Consider the following 16141-nt stretch of genomic DNA (forward strand, 5'->3'; position numbering starts at 1 on the left):
TTAAGGGAAAAACTGATTACTACTGATCACCAAGGTGTTTATATGTAATTTAAAGGATCCCTAAAGAACAACTGGTGGACTGATTTCAAAATAAATTATCATAGAACTTGAAATTTAAATGCTTTTATCACTAGAATATAGATGCTTTAAATGATGTAATATTAAAACTAATATTTTATCATCATTTTAAATATTTTATATTTTCATAATTTGTTCAATACTTTATTACAATTTTTACTCAGGAAAATAGTTTCTATTTAATCAGTGAAAAAATTACTATGGAATCACATTTCTTAAAAATTATGACTAGTAATTTACTAGTTCTTTCATTGTTAATGTGGACTGGCCACAAAACTGAACCTTCTCCAGTTTATTCAAAAGGAAAACAAATTTTAGAATTTTAATAATAAAAATAAAAATATAATAACTTGAAAAATGCAGGAGTGTGCTTTCTATGAACCAAGAACAATAGCATGGTCATTCTTGTGATTCCGGTCATTTTTCCTGTGCTGTTCAGTGTCTTCTTTTTGCTCATAGCAAAAGTTAATACTGAAACTAAAGATTCTAGTATGTAAGTGGACAGCTGTGAGCAAAAGGAAAGTAATTAAAAAGCTTTCCACTGTTCTGCAGTTAAAAGTTATGATCAAAAAGCCCTGGGCACAAATCATAGCATCCTATCTCAGGAACTTTGTGACTCAATCAAATTACCTAATCACTACACACCTCCATTTGTCATGTTTAAACTCATAACTAAAACCCTGCTGACCAACAATACTGGGTGGAGTAAATGACAATTATGTAAGTGTCTAGTACAGAATCCAGGAAACTCTAGGCACTGATAAAAGTGACTTCCTTTTCTACATCAAGTAATTTAGATTGCAATCAGGAGACCCAGTCTCTTTTTATTTTCTTCTGTCAAATGATTTTTTTAAAGTGCTCATTATAAAATGGACTAATTATGTTGTAGCCTTGGGAAGTTTTAGAGGAGGTCATTAAAGTAGTAATTGTAATTGTGGTGTGACTTTTTTTTAATACAATGCTGATAATAAATCCCCCAGAAACTTTTATATAGTGTAATATTTTTACTCAAAGCTAAGGAACAGATTGCAAAAACCAGAACTCTTCATCTTTAAGAGAACTTTATGAACTTTAAGTAGTCAGTGATCAGGGTTCTCTAGTGCATCAGACCATGGAGATTAGCCCTGTTGGCAAAGGAGGAAATGTGTGCCCAGAGGAATTAATCACCCTACCGAAGTGCTGAACAGGGAGCGAATACCTATGTGCCCTATAGGTGCAGTTACATGGTGGTGAAGTGTATAGACTGTGGTGAAGTGTATAGACTGGATGGACTAGTGCAGATTCCTTATGAAGCTATTGGAATAATTTCTATTCATTTCTACAAGTTTAGTAAGATCTCTATTTAGATGATTAGGGAAAGCATCTTTGGTGCTGGTTTTATAAAAACATGCCTGGGTGATTTACAGTAGGACTGTGAGCCTGTGAGTTCCCCATCCACAGATTCAGTCAAGTGTTGATAGAAAATATTTTGAAGAAAAAGTTTTCTCTTTACTGAATATGTCCAGACATTTTTTTTCTTGTTATTTTTTTTCTTATTATTACCTAGGTTATATGGAGGTAGGAGGTCTTGTTATATAAGGAATTTGACCATTTATTGATTTTGATATTTATGGGGAGTCCTGGAACCAATTCTTGATTAATACTGAGGAAGAATTTATAGATGTATCTGTAACTGTTTAAATCTATAACTGTACATAGGTCTATGGATCTTTTTGTATGACCAACCTGCTCATCAGCTACCTTCTTGCCCTTATATCTGTTCCCTTGACCTTTTTCAGATCTTAGACTCTCTTGATCAACACCTTCTGAGTGCAGTTGGCCAGTAAGAAACCATAAATTTGAAGGCTTTCTCTCTCTGCTTTGTTTCCTGTTTTTCTTGGTTCACTTCCTATAGAAATGAGGTTTATGTAGGGTTTTAGCTCCTGTCTGAGAGACCCACTGGCTTTGCCTTAGTTTCTTTGACTTAGACATGTCCCTTCAGCCTAGGGATAAAGTGATTTCATACTGTTTACCAGTCCTCCTTACTTCACTTCCTGTTTAGCCTCTCACCCCTTCTTCTTGTGTGCCATCGATGGCTTTTGTAAAAATTCCTTATTTCAAAGAAGTTTCTGTTTTCAAATATGTCAACTGCAGCCTTCTCAGCATATTTAATTTTAAATGAGCATATGAGTTAAGATATTAGAATACTTTAACATGTTGAGTCCAAAGCCTTATTAAATATCATGGTACCTTTATTTTGGGCGTTTCCAGATTGATTAAATTATGCCATTAAATGTGAGTATATTATTATATTTTTAGTCTCATTTTTATCTTTCCTTAACAGATGGTTAGTAATAAAATGGAGAATTTAAAAGCATGCATAATACTATCTGAGCAGTCAATAGTAACACAAGAGTGAAAAATAAAATGTTGGTTGAACTTCGAAGTCAAATTGAAGTTCTAATACATGATTTCCATGTGATCTTGGACACAGAAGTTAATTTCTCTGAACTTTGATTCCTCATCCATAAAATAGTGGAAACTATATCTTTTTCATTGCTGGGTGTCACAGGTTTATTTTCTCTAATTTTTGTAAAGTGCTTAAAACTTGTGTTTTGTGTAGAGTATGTTTTCAAGGGTGATTATTCATCTGTTATTCTACAACATGTACAAGTACTTTCTGATAGCATTTTCTGGTCAGTTTTTTTCCTAAATAAAACACATGTAAAATATCAAATATGAGCACCTACACTTGATTAATTGAATCGTGTGTGTGTGTGTGCATACGTGTGTGTGTGCACGCGCAGAACATAATCACTGAGTATTGATTTCAATTTGCTGTTCATCTTTGGTGTTTTCATTTCATTTCGCCAAACACTTGTTCAATATCCTTCCTCTGATTTTCACTTTGAGTTTACACTCTGTGGATATCTGCTACATTTTTGTTAACTTGTGTCAGATGCTTTCTGCTTTGTTTGAATTTAAGGTCAATAGTCACATCCCTCTCACTAGGGAAAGACTATCTATTCTCATCTCTAGCTCACCTATTCTGGCCTGTGTTTTGTATGATTTTTCCAGTGCCCAAGGACATTCAGATTTAGAATACTGTATTTCACTATCCCATCTGGTCCAAGCTAGTGACTTTGATATTGCTACTTCTTTTGACCTGGCATTGTTACCAGAAAATAAGAGTTGAGGGTGAGGGTGTTACGAGAACTCTAGCCAGTTGAATTGCACTGAATGCTTTCCAAAAGAACATATGTTTTCATTGGAAATATTCAGAAAAATCTGGTATCCTGTATGGCATATGAATTTAGGAATAAGTCTTTGCTTTTTAAGAGGAAGTGTGAAACAGCAGAAAGAACTCTAGATTTAGAAGCAGAACATGTGAGTCCTGGACCTTGTTTTATCCTTAAGACCTTTATCTTAGACATGTCCCTCCATCTGGTTTATAATTTTCTCTTCCACAACATGAGGTGGTTGGAACAGATACTCCCCATGATATCTTCTGTGTCTATGATTCTGTGTTGTTAGAAAAAGTTTAGATTAGGGGCAAATCTATGCCTGCATTTGGTTTAATTTGGATGCTCTATTTTTTTGTGTTGAAGATATACTATTGCATTGGGGGATTTGCATAGAAAGAGAAATGAAGATGATATCACTGTTTTAAGAACTTAACAAAGCCAAGCATGGTGGCACACACCTGTAATCCCAGTGGCTGGGGAGGCTGCGGCAGGAGGATCGCGAGTTCAAAGCTAGCCTCAGCAAAAAGTAAGGCCCTAAGCGACTCAGTGAGGCCCTCTCTCTAAATAAAATAAAAAATAGGGCTCAGGATGTGGATCAGTGGTCAATTACCCCTGAGTTCAAGTCTTGGTACTCCCTGCTCCCCTCCCCCCCAAAAAGGAAAACTCAACCAAGCAAAGAACTTATATCATGTTTTAATACCAAATTATGTGATGTAACTTATGTGGCATCACCATTAAGTGAATGTTTTTTTTAAATTTCAAAAATGCGAGAATGTAGGAGTGCTTTTAAGAAAAGCCACCATCCATGGATCTATTCCTTCTCCAACTTTCTCATCCCTATTCCCTTATTGAGACCCTCTCCCCAACCACACACAGGCAAGTTTACTAAACCCTTTTCATTTTTAATTTTCCTATTTGTTGATTTTATATGATATGGAGCATTGACGTTATAAATAAGTCCCTTACCTTGCTTCCTATCCATTCTGCCTCATCAATACCTGTTTCATCATTATTCTCAGTTTCCCAAGATGGTCTTCATGACACATTTGAATAGAGGCATATAGTTAAGAAATGGGGGATTTTGTGTAAAACTGTGGATGCTGTAGTCACATAATTCCCTTGTTTCTTCCTAAAACATTTTCAAACTTAAAGTAATGATTATGTTTGACTGAGTATCCATTTAAACCTACAAGTTTGTGCTTTTTTCTTTTTTTTTTTTTTTAAGGTCAGACCTCACTTTCATCTCTCAGCCTGAGTTGCAGGATGCTTTTAATATGAAATCACTTTCCATCCAATCCAGGGCTTCCTTCTTGCTGATGAATGTCATGCATAATGAAAGATTATATCCATTTATCCTCAGCAGTAAATCATTTATCACATGAGGGAGATATATTATAGTGAATTCTGATCAAAGCTTCCCACTTCCTTTAACCAGCAGAAACGCTACACCCTGTTGTACAATATCCTGGGAGAAACAGGGGAAATTATACTGTTGAATGAGGGTTCAGTAACTCTGGGGGCTTCTAAAATGGCTTTTAAAAACTCATATTTCTGGTAGAACCCCCTATGATTCAGATGTATGAACTGTAAAAGTTTGTGATTCTTTTGCCTTGTTCACTTAATTAAATCAGAAAATTGTGGGACTTTTTGCAGCTTGCTCGGTGATGTCTGCAAACCGATCTGTGAATGACACTATGTGGATACTTTGCCCCTTTTCTTAGAGAGACAATAATTATTACGACTTCTTTCTGAAGCATGCTGCGAGTGGTTTTATCAGTTCGTTTACTAATGAGCTCCTTCTCTCCTTTATAATGCCAATCATAGGGATGCTTTTAAAATGGGAATTATCTCCCAGATTTATTTTCTTTTCACTCTTCCTTATCAAGCTGTGTACTGTTTTGCTTCAGGGAATCACCCACACAGTTGAGGCAGATAACAAGGCTGACCTCTTTGATCTCTTGTGGATAGCATACTCTCTCATCCTCTCCTACCTGGAACAGTGAATTCCAGACAGGTCATTGCAGCCCCCCGGATGAGTCTCTTCTTAACTTTGATCATTGGTTTTAGGTTATCCTCGCCCTGTGTTCCACATCTGTGTTTGCCGCTTTTCAAAGTCAATAGCTTGTGAGTGCCTCAGTATTATAATTATCTTGAGCAAAGTCAGATGCAGAATGAAGCAGGAAGAATGGGCTCTTTTTGACTGCTATCTCACTTGGGCTGTTGGCCAGCAAGCTCTTATGGTTTATTCAGATTTTATGCAAAGTAGTAAATGGTGATCCACACAATCAAACCAGAAACGTGCACTCAACACTGTCAAACAGTGCTGTTTCTTTCAGTCATCTTGAGCCTGTCAGTGCTTGGCCATTGAAAAAGTAGGCATTGAAATTTATATTCAACCTTTTGAGACTGTGTGAGCTCATCAAATGTCTTTCTTCCTTTATAGAAGTTAGTATAATATGTGCCCAAGTTCTTATCCTTAAAATGAGAGATTATGAAATTGATCAGAATGGGATATGGTTATTGCAAAATTACTACCTATTAAATTTTACCTAGGTGTTCCTGAAGGGAGTTCTTACTTCCTTGATGATTTGTATTCTTTTAGTCCCATACAGATAAGAGTGCCAGATTGAGCAAATAAATACAGGACATTCAGGACACTGAATTCTATTTGAAGTTCAGATAAACACTGCAAACATTTTAATGTAAGTATAGCCCACATATCATAATATTGACACACATCAGAAATATTGATCTGAAGTTCAGTTTTAATGGGTGCCCTGTATTTTATCTGGCATCAATACACATAGGAGAATGCTGTCCACCGTGGCCCACACAGCAGGTGAACCATTAACCAAATGCAGGCTGTAAGTTGGCTTGAGAAAATGAAAGTTCAAAGAAATATTAAGAAATAAAGACAAAAGACACAAAAATGGAGCAGCAGCCAGACTCAGTGGGTGATCCAACTCTGGTGAAGACTGGATCTAACAAACAGAATGAAAACCTGCAAGTTTTTTATATAGGTATTATCATTAAAGGGTTTCAGTGTGAAAAACTTTTTGAGGTATACTGCCCTTCACTTCTACCTCCTGGCAACTGGGATTTGATACCAAGGCTTTTGAATTGGTGAATTTCATGACAAGCACGTAACTTTCCTATCAACAGGAGTCATGTTGCAGATGGGTGTTCCCCTGGCACCCTTGCACCACAGGGTTCCCCAAAGCAGGTCTCACTGTCCAGGTTTTACATAGTTCAAAGCAGTGATTTATTAACTGCTCAAGACAGAATCCACTTCCTGGTCTTTGTTACTCTATTAATATCAGTCATTCTCCCACTTGGTAGCTGCTATGGACAGAGGAGTTATGGATTGTGTTCATAGTCCATGATATATGAATTGTCACATTCTCCATAAAGACTGTATTCTAAAATAGGGCCTGAAGGAGGCAATAAAGGTTAAAGGAGTTTGTAAGGGTGGGGCCTTGATCCTTCAGGAATATAACTATGTATGAGGAAGGCAGGGAAGATATCCACGCCTGGTGAGGGCACAGCAGATTTTGGCAACCTAGAGATGGTAAGACCACACCAGACAAAGCCCATGATAATATCTTGATCTTGGACTTCAAGTGTTGAGAAATATAAGAAAATAAATGGCTGTTATTTAAGCCACCATCTATGACATTTTGTTAGAGCATGAGGAACTAATACAGTAACTTTGGGATGCCCTGTTGTGGCTTGCATTTATTTCTCTTGCTGAGCTGGGAGCCAATGAGTGTGGTCATTACCTTTGTGGATTGCATTAATTAGGCTTATATTTCTGAGCAAGTGGAGACAAGTGAGAGTCTGACAGTGGCTGAACCTAAGCAACAAAGTCTGCAATTGGCCAGTCTCTCAGTCTTAGTAACATCTGAATTCAAACAATGAAAAAGAATTATAGGAGGTGGATCTGACAATGAATCCTGGTGTACTATTGGCTGAGAAATATCAAAGGCACTCATAAGAACTTTTAATTAACTAGAGAAACAGAGGAGAGCCCGACTCTTCTCAGACTTTGCTGTTAGGACCTAAATTATCTACCACAATTGTCTGATTATTAGAAGTATTTACAAGAAATAAAGGTGGTGAGGGTGTGTTTGTATATGCATGCACAGGTGCACAAAGCACACCTTAAATCAAGATCTAGTCACCCCATTGGGAGCTGAGCATCTGAGCTCTTTGAGAGATTGTCCATAGGCCTCCATCACCCATGTAGGTGACAGAACTGGAGTTTATCCTAAATCCCGAAGACAAGCTTTATTTGTGTCATAATAGATCTTGTATATACTAGGAAATTAGTATTAAGGAATTTTCTCAAATTGACATGAAACAAAGTTCCATCCAGTGTCATTGTTACTCCCTAAGACTTTTGTTCTTCATTAATTTAATTATTATTTCATGATCTTTGATATTCCCATTATGAAGACTTCCCTCCAAGGGGCTACCCTGTTTTACTTTTATTTATCATCTTAGACCAATAATAGGTTATTTTTACTTTAGATGTGGTAAAATCAAACTATATAGGATGGGTTATTCAGCCCATATTATTGCTCTAAATAATATCACTCTGCATCCTAAATTGTGTAGTACCTTCATTCCATGTTATGTACTTTTATTTTGTGAATGAGGTAGTGACGTTGAAATACAGCTTCTGGGCAAGTAGGGGCAAAAATTGTTGAAGGTGAAAAGGTTGATTCAGACAGATTAAGAACTCCTGAGCCACTGATTCTCCAAGAATGAAAGTGCCATAAAGTGGAGTCAAATGACTGTATATGAATGGGCTGCTGGCTCCTGGTACTGAAGTTGACCAGCAGAGTGTGCAGGTAGCCAAGGGACACAGGCCCTGATCATCTATGCATGGTTGAAACAACCTTATGGCTGAGTAAACACACATTTGTTATTGTAATTGTTTAACTTCTCAATCTTGGCATTGTTCTCCTTTCTTCATGGCTCAGATAAGAGATGAATGCAGCATACCTCCTGGATTTGACCAGATGATTTCAAATTCACACCTCAGATCATAGCAGTATAACGATAATTGGCTTCCCTCTATTTTTGAATCCAAACTTTGCTAAAGGGATAAGTTTTTAAACACATTCATATTCTTAAGATTTCAGACAGAACTCTGTTAGCAAGAAATCTCAGAGTGACATTATGAATCCCAGTTGCATCAACCTGGCATTTGTGATATACTTGAAAGCTACTGATAACACATTGGAAAATCTCCATCTAGAAGGCAACTGCTACTCTGCACTTTTCAATAATCCAATCCCAGATTCTTCCTTTTATGGTTGAAAGGATTGTGGAAAGGCTGTACCCAGTCTCTAGGTAATTTTAATATCAATTGGTTAGCTTAAAGATTTTTCTGTCTCAATTAGTCCTCCTTTTTAAATAATACCACTTAATTAAACTCTCTATTCAGTAAAAAAAAAAAAAAAGCCTACACTTTAATCAGTGTCACAATATTCTCCCTAGTCAAGTCTAGATTTCAGATTCAGTGATGACTGGGCAGAGAGGGAATTTCTTATAACATCATTCATGTCTTTGAGCCAAAAACTCTAGGCTGCAGATCTTTAGCTAAAAAAGTTTCTTATCTACCCAACACACATTTTGCATCCACAAAGGCCTGGTTTGAAATTCTAGTTCCTATACTCCCCATCTTCTTAATGCTGGGCAGTTCACTTGGCCTTGATGTGAATCCATGCATTGTTTTTTTGTTTTGTTTTGTTTTGTTTTTGGTTACTTGGTTTTGGCTTTTTGTTTTTAAATTAAGAATAACCTCTCATCAAGAAATGTCATTAACCTCTGACCTACATTCTCCCAATGTCCAAATCTCCAGCTCCATTCCAGCTTTTGGTAACCATGATTCTACTTTTCCTATGAGTTGAAAGATTTCTTTTAGATTCCACATGCAGGCAAGATGTTTCTTTCTATACCAAACTTGTTTCGCTTAATACAATGTACTCCTGGTTCACATATGTTATTGCAAATGAAAGATTTCATTCTTTTTTTGTGGTAGATAATATTCAATTGTGTACATAACCCATGTTTTATTTATTCATTCATCCACTGATAGATACCTACATTGATTCAATATCTTGGCTAATAGCAAAGATATTGAATGAGAAATGAGCAGAGAAATAAAGATATGTCTTTGACATATTGGTTGCATATTATTTTAATATTTATCCAAAGTATGTAGTGGGATAGCTTTATTATATGGTAGTTTCATTTTCAGTTTGTTGAGAAACCCCCACAATGTCTTCTGTAATTGCTATACTAATTTACATTCCCACCAATAATGTACAGAAAGAATAAACATTGCATAATATTATAAGTATAGTTTATAACAGTCCATTGTATACTTACAAATTGATAAGACAATGAATTTTAAATGTTTTTATTACAGAAAAATGTATACTTACGGTAAATATATGATGTATTCACATGCTAGTTACTTGATTATCTATTCCACAGTGTATACATTCTTCAAAACACCATGTTAAAAATTGTAACTATATACATAGGTGTATATGTATATATAATTTGTATTCTTCAATTAGAGAAAGAGTGCATTATCATTCTTTAGTAACAATTCTCCTTGAGAATTTTCTATACATCATTGATGAATACTTTTTTAATCAATATAAAGTTCAAGAAGTTTGTCTGTAAGTCAGTGACCAGAATCTATAACGTCATAGCTTTACATTTCAAAATCAGATAATAATTTACAAATCTAGTCTTTAATTTTAAAAAATAAATTGTGATTTCACCTCATGATATTTGGACTGTACAGTACTTTGTTGGGAAAAAGATGGCATGTATGGCAATGTATATACCTGGGGGATTCCCATAGAGTATCAGAAGGTATCATAGGTGAATCAAGGAATTTAATGTCATCCCTGTTGAGTTTGCTCATGAGTCAAATACTTGCTGGGTGATCTTGAAGGGAGATAACTTATTCAGTTTCTGTGTCCTTATTTTTAAAATGAGGATGATTCAAATTTAAAGGATATTGAAAACTAACATTTATTGAATGCTTACAATGAACTACAAGTATTTTATTATTCCTAATTATTCTAAAATATAGCTATTCTTATGATCTCTATTTTACACATGAAGAAAAGAAGTTATAGATACACTAAGCAACCAGTAGACAGTAAATCTGAAATTTAAAATTAGGCAGTGCTGCAAACCACAGTGCCTCTAAAATGTTATGTTTCATTGTCTGATGATTTTTTCATTTTCTCCAACCAAGTATTGACACTGAGGCCAGGCAGGATTTGCAAAACAGGGAAGAATACCTGGACGGGCTTTTCCTTTCTCAAATCAACACTTAATACACCCCTTAAAATTGTCAGGCTTATACATTACTTACTAAGTACTGTTTCCTGTAACATTCAAAAGGAAAGGCCACTTTTTCCTCAGGATAAAGTTTCTCTAGTTAGGAAGCTAACCATACAGTTTATCTGCCATCATTTCCCTCAGGACACTAATTGATATCTGCTATTTAAAATTTTATGTCTAAAATCAAGGTCAAAGAAGAAAGCATGTACACTTCATGGAGAATTTTTTGCAGAGACCAGGTATGACACAGGAATTAAAACAAGCATTTGAACAGATTTGTATCCTTCATATATTTCCTCCTTCCTCTTATCATATATATTTTATTTGGGTTGAAACTGCAAAAGTATTCAATAATTTACCTAAAGTACATCCATACAAACACTAAGTAATCCTCTTAGTTATTGGCAAGTGGTGATAACACCTTGTGCTCATGAGTAAATGACCAGGAAACTAATAGATGAGGAGCAAGAGAATAATACAGTTTATTCAGTGAAACAGGTTTTATGTACTTCTATTTTGTTTCCCTACCAGGAGAAATTGAAGAATAATCTGAAGTATGGGGAGCTTATTAATAATGATTGAGAGACCTTTGATTTTCACTCATAGTCTTAATATGATTAGCCCTAACTGATTCACGAAATGGACTTCAAAAAATAAACTGGCATATGAGAATTAGAAGAGAAGAGCAGGGAATGGTGGGAAGTCAGGAGCATGGGCTGCCTGCCAAGGTCAAATCACTTTCATATAGCCAACGAATGGAGATTTCTGGGGAAACATGAGCATGTGGCCTGATCATTTTATGTCTCTCCCTTGAGGTCTTCCTCATGAGGCCAGGTGATATGTTGTTGCTTCTGCTTCACCACACCAGATAAAACGAGAATTGAATTCCAGCCAAGGATGATGCATTTTGTATTTTCTCATCTTGGACACTATTATTCTCGTCTACTCTTTTGCTCAGGATTGCCTTTTAAAAGTTTTCACTGAAGCCAACCACTCTGCTTTTCCTTGGGGACATTATAGAAGAGGAAAAATAATCGAATGGGATGCTTTTTATTTCAGACACAGCTGGACAAGTGAGGGCAAAGTGGGAATGACGTAAGGAGTCGAAAACTGATGTCTGCATTTGAAACTACATGTTGGCCCTGTTCCTTCAGAAAGGAGAGCCCTCCCTGTCTACAACTTGATCCCAGGGTTCATCAAGAGAAGAACCTTTTCTGTTGCTTACACTGGCTTTGAGAGTCTCCAGCCCTCTCCCCACACCCTCTCTTTCATTGCTAGAGACCAATCTTTTATTTTGTGGTAACCCTCTCATAGTTGCCCTACAACCTCTCACTGGTCCTACTCTGCTTATGGATATTGTAGCCTCAATGATTCCTTCCCTCCCTGTTGCTTTTTAAATTTGGAAATGGAAAAACACAGCATTTTTAAGAATTTACTGGTTTGCAAAGGAATAACACCTTCACCTGAGAGAAAACACAGAGGATCTGTAGCTAATTCTTTGCAGAGAAAAATGCCTCAGTTCTCAATTTCTTGTGGTTATTTCACCATTGATAATAGTTCTCCTAACTTTTTTTTTTTTTTAATGCCATACAAGGGATTGAACCCAAGGCCTCTCATGTTAGGCAAGCAAGCGCTCTACCACCATGCTACATCCTGAGCCCTCTCTCTGTCAATCCTGGCTGTTTCTTGTCTTAAGCATGCTCCTTTGCCTTGTAGTTGTAGAATCAAAACTTACTTGTAAAACAAATGAACTACATCGTAACTTTTAATATGGCTGCTGTGATTCAAGTATTCTGCAGAGGGGTAGAAAGAAACCCAGAAAACAGTAGATGGATTCAGTAGAGTCTTAAAAAAGCAAGACCCAGTAGAGAAATAATAGAATATTAGCCTAGATCAGGCCAGACATGTACTTAGAAGAACACAAGCATTTACCAGTAATGATTGCATGTGTACTTATTGTTATTAATTCTGTTATGCTTTAGATCTTTCTAGGACATAAATTCCTCTTAATTTACACTTGTGTCTTTCAAAGGGGGAAAAATAGCAAAAACACTCTCACCACCACCCAAACTAACAAAAATAAAACAAGCAATGCAGTGATATATCTCAGAAGATGTGCTTATCACACTGCAGGAAGGTCTGCCAAATGCAATTATTCAATGGAAGTACATTTGAAGATTATTTTTTCTTTTGCATCTTCTCTTTAGTATTGTCATAAATTCAATCTCCTTCATTGGCCTTGCCTGCTACCAACATTCTATCTTCACATTTGGATGAGTGTGAACTTATCAAGGTGATATATGGTGTGGTTTTTAAATGGGAATTTTAACATGTTGTTCTTCAAACCTGGTACCAATTAACAGTGACTCCTGCCTCCTTCATAAAGGAGCAGGGTTTGCTGCATATCTGGCCATACAGCTCCTGGTGGGCTTCTTAGCCTGCACAAGGCTGTGGCAATATCCTCATGCTTTATTATCTGCAGCCCACAGGTACAAAGACAGCAGGAATATACTTGCTGTGTGATTTTCCTGATACCCCATAAGCTCTGAACACTTGGGTTGGCCTCATACACTTTAAATCACTTTAAGACTGGAAAAATTTCAAACATATTTCTTTATTTTATTTCCCATGCACAAATGGAATAATGCATTCCAAGCAAAGAAACTTTAAAAAGCAAAACAAAACAAACGCAGTACTTCTTCTTAAAAGCTACAATTCCCCAAGGGGTACCATTTCATATTAAATAAACACACAAAGATTGAGGGTCCTTAAAATCTCCCACATGTGTTAAAAATAAAATCTCCAGAAAATGAATGCACACAATAATGTATACCCAGGACATAACTCACCATCATGAGAAAATGAAAAAGTTCTGTGTTACAGGTAATTCTCAATAGTATGCTGTACCAATATCAGGGCAGCTTCCAGAGAATAGAATTTTATTTTTTTCATCTCAAATGTGTTTTAGTCCTAAGTATTCTCTAACTTTCTACCATTATAAAATCAGAAACATGTTTCCTGTTTTCAAGTACAATAAATACATATTTAAGAAACATCATGAGACTATCTTTCTGCATAAACAATCATTTTTGATAGCATATGAGGATTCTGAGATATCCATATGTCAGAGGTCTTTGTTCTTAGCCTATGAGGAAAATTGCCAAATACACTTCAGAGTGCCAGGCTTAAAAAGATGCTGTGGAGAGCCTGCCTGATTATCTGAATTCCAATTTGGCTCAAAATGAAAGGTAAAGACATTGCCTAGGTGCCTTTCAATATTGCTGCTCTAGTTGCAGTAAACCTCTCCTAATAGTTTATTACACTGAGAAAACAAAGCATATTCTAAAGAAAGAATCCATGGCCCTCATCTCTAATACACCGGTCTCTTTGAATTTTTTCTTTCTTTTTTTTTTTATCAATTTCATAGATTTCTAACAACCACAGGATAGTTTTTTAAATCTGATTTTTATGCCAGTGGCACAATTTCCTCCTCTGTAAGTAGGACAGATTCATCCCACAATCGACAATGGATGCTTCCCTGCTTAACTCGAGCATGACAGATTAAGCTTCAAACAGACCAGTAAATGCCACCTTCCCACTTAAGGAGACTGTTCAGAGGAGGTGTTGGGGCCTGCACTGCATTTGTTCCTTAACTGCCAGCTGATGTGCTGTTGCTGTCTGAGGCGGCCAAGCAGCCCTGAATGAGAAAGCTGTGGCCTGAGGTGTCATAGCTTATTGTGAGTGCTTCCAGGCAAATTCTTGGCATTTAAATTGTGCCCACCTCAGGAGGGTTGCCTTGTATAATGTCTGGCATAAAGATGCCACTTTGCAATGTTTGTTTAATATCAAAGAGAATGGGAGAGAGAAACCTGAGCTTCTAGATGACTCTCAGACTTTGCCAGATGAAATGCTGATATTTTCTGACAAAGAGGTTTAGGTGACACTGGTGGGAAGAATAGCTAAGAAATAAATTAAAAGTGGTAAAATTAGCAAATGAAAAAACTAACAAAACACTAGGAAATGGAAAATGTAGTAGCCAAAATGGGTGATGTGTGATATAAGAAAATGCTTTTTAAGAGGAAAATGGCACTTGCAATATGTTTTTGAATGCATGTTGGAGACAAGTGTGTTACATTAAAAAAAAAGGGGGGGGGGTTATCACTACCTCCAGAATTATAATATGGAGATAACCATTATGTGCATCACTGAGAAGAGCATCTTAAAATCCTATTCAATTTGTCCCTTAGTATTGCATATATAACTATAAAAGAAACCTGAATTTTCTTTTTTAACTTTTTGCACAAAAATAAAATCTAGAACATTCCTGTTGGTGTCAGAAACAAACTGAATCAGATAATGCAAAAGCATGAATATACTGTTCTCACCATTATGTACTTCATGGCTATTTTACTTATTTACAAGCCCATGCATATATTTATAATTTATCCCTTTTCCTCAGGTGCAAAGAAGGCTACCAAGGAGTCCGTTGTGATCAATTTCTGCCGAAAACTGACTCCATCTTATCGGATCCAAGTAGGTCAAGTATTTTTCTTCTCTCTAATGTATTATATAGTTAGCCCTTCCTTGAAGCAATGGTTGTTAACTCTGCTAAAGCTTGTATTTCACCCTGTGTCTCTGAAAGCTGCCAAGGACAGAGGATGGTAACAAATGTCAATATTCAAAGCATGCTTCCAGCTCACTTGGTCAAGGTCTTCCCTAGTGGGGTTTTTCCTCTGGATTCGACACCTCCTCTAATCTCAGATGGGAACTAACTCCCAGCAGACCCTGCTACCTTAGCTCTCAGCTCTCACTCCAAATCACCCAGTACCAAAGTTAGGAATACAGAATAATGAACACAGTTGTTCACCCAAAAGATGTACCTTACTGATTAAGAAGTTGTACCTCAAAAAGTGCATAAGTTTCAAACAAACTTTTAAAACACTGTTCTGAGCAAAACCTATTTGCATATAAGTAGTTTCTTTGCTAACAATGAATTACATTTTACTTCATTCACAAAACAAGACAATTTTCAATTAAGAAATATTATTAATCATTAGTTTCTGTTTCTGTATGGATTTAGAAATAGCTTCCTATATTAAAATGCCCAGTTCTGGTTAAATGTCAAATCTTTATTTTATCTATAAGTAGTTTTCTTCTCTTTCAATGGATGCTACAATTGAATCATTACTAAAGAAAGGGGATTTTTATTGAACAACAATTTAGTTCAGTGAGGATAATGAGAGACATTTCCAAATCCTAGAGGCAATGTTATGTTTTCGGAATATTGAACTTGTATAACACGGATTTTCGCAAAATATTTTGTATTGACTATAGACAGAGGTTGTCCTGCTGGTTTGAATGGATTTTGTGGCATGACGAACATGTCTAGCTATCTTTCAACATCTTTTCAAAATGTATTTTCATCCTTGGCTCCTAATTTCCAGCTACATGTCCTGAGGTGA

At 36.2% G+C, this 16141-nt stretch overlaps 1 protein-coding gene across 1 annotated transcript in view; it reads left to right on the forward strand.

Annotated features, from left to right (window-relative positions):
- The window catches only part of Nrg3 (neuregulin 3), a 1019685-nt gene that overhangs the window by 760439 nt on the left and 243105 nt on the right, over positions 1–16141 (forward strand). The window contains exon 5 of the mRNA XM_048801779.1: positions 15139–15212. Coding sequence (XP_048657736.1) covers positions 15139–15212 — 74 coding nt within the window. The remainder of the gene's footprint in view (positions 1–15138; positions 15213–16141) is intronic.

Source organism: Marmota marmota, unplaced genomic scaffold, assembly GCF_001458135.2.
Source record: "Marmota marmota marmota unplaced genomic scaffold, marMar, whole genome shotgun sequence".
NCBI lineage: Eukaryota > Metazoa > Chordata > Mammalia > Rodentia > Sciuridae > Marmota > Marmota marmota.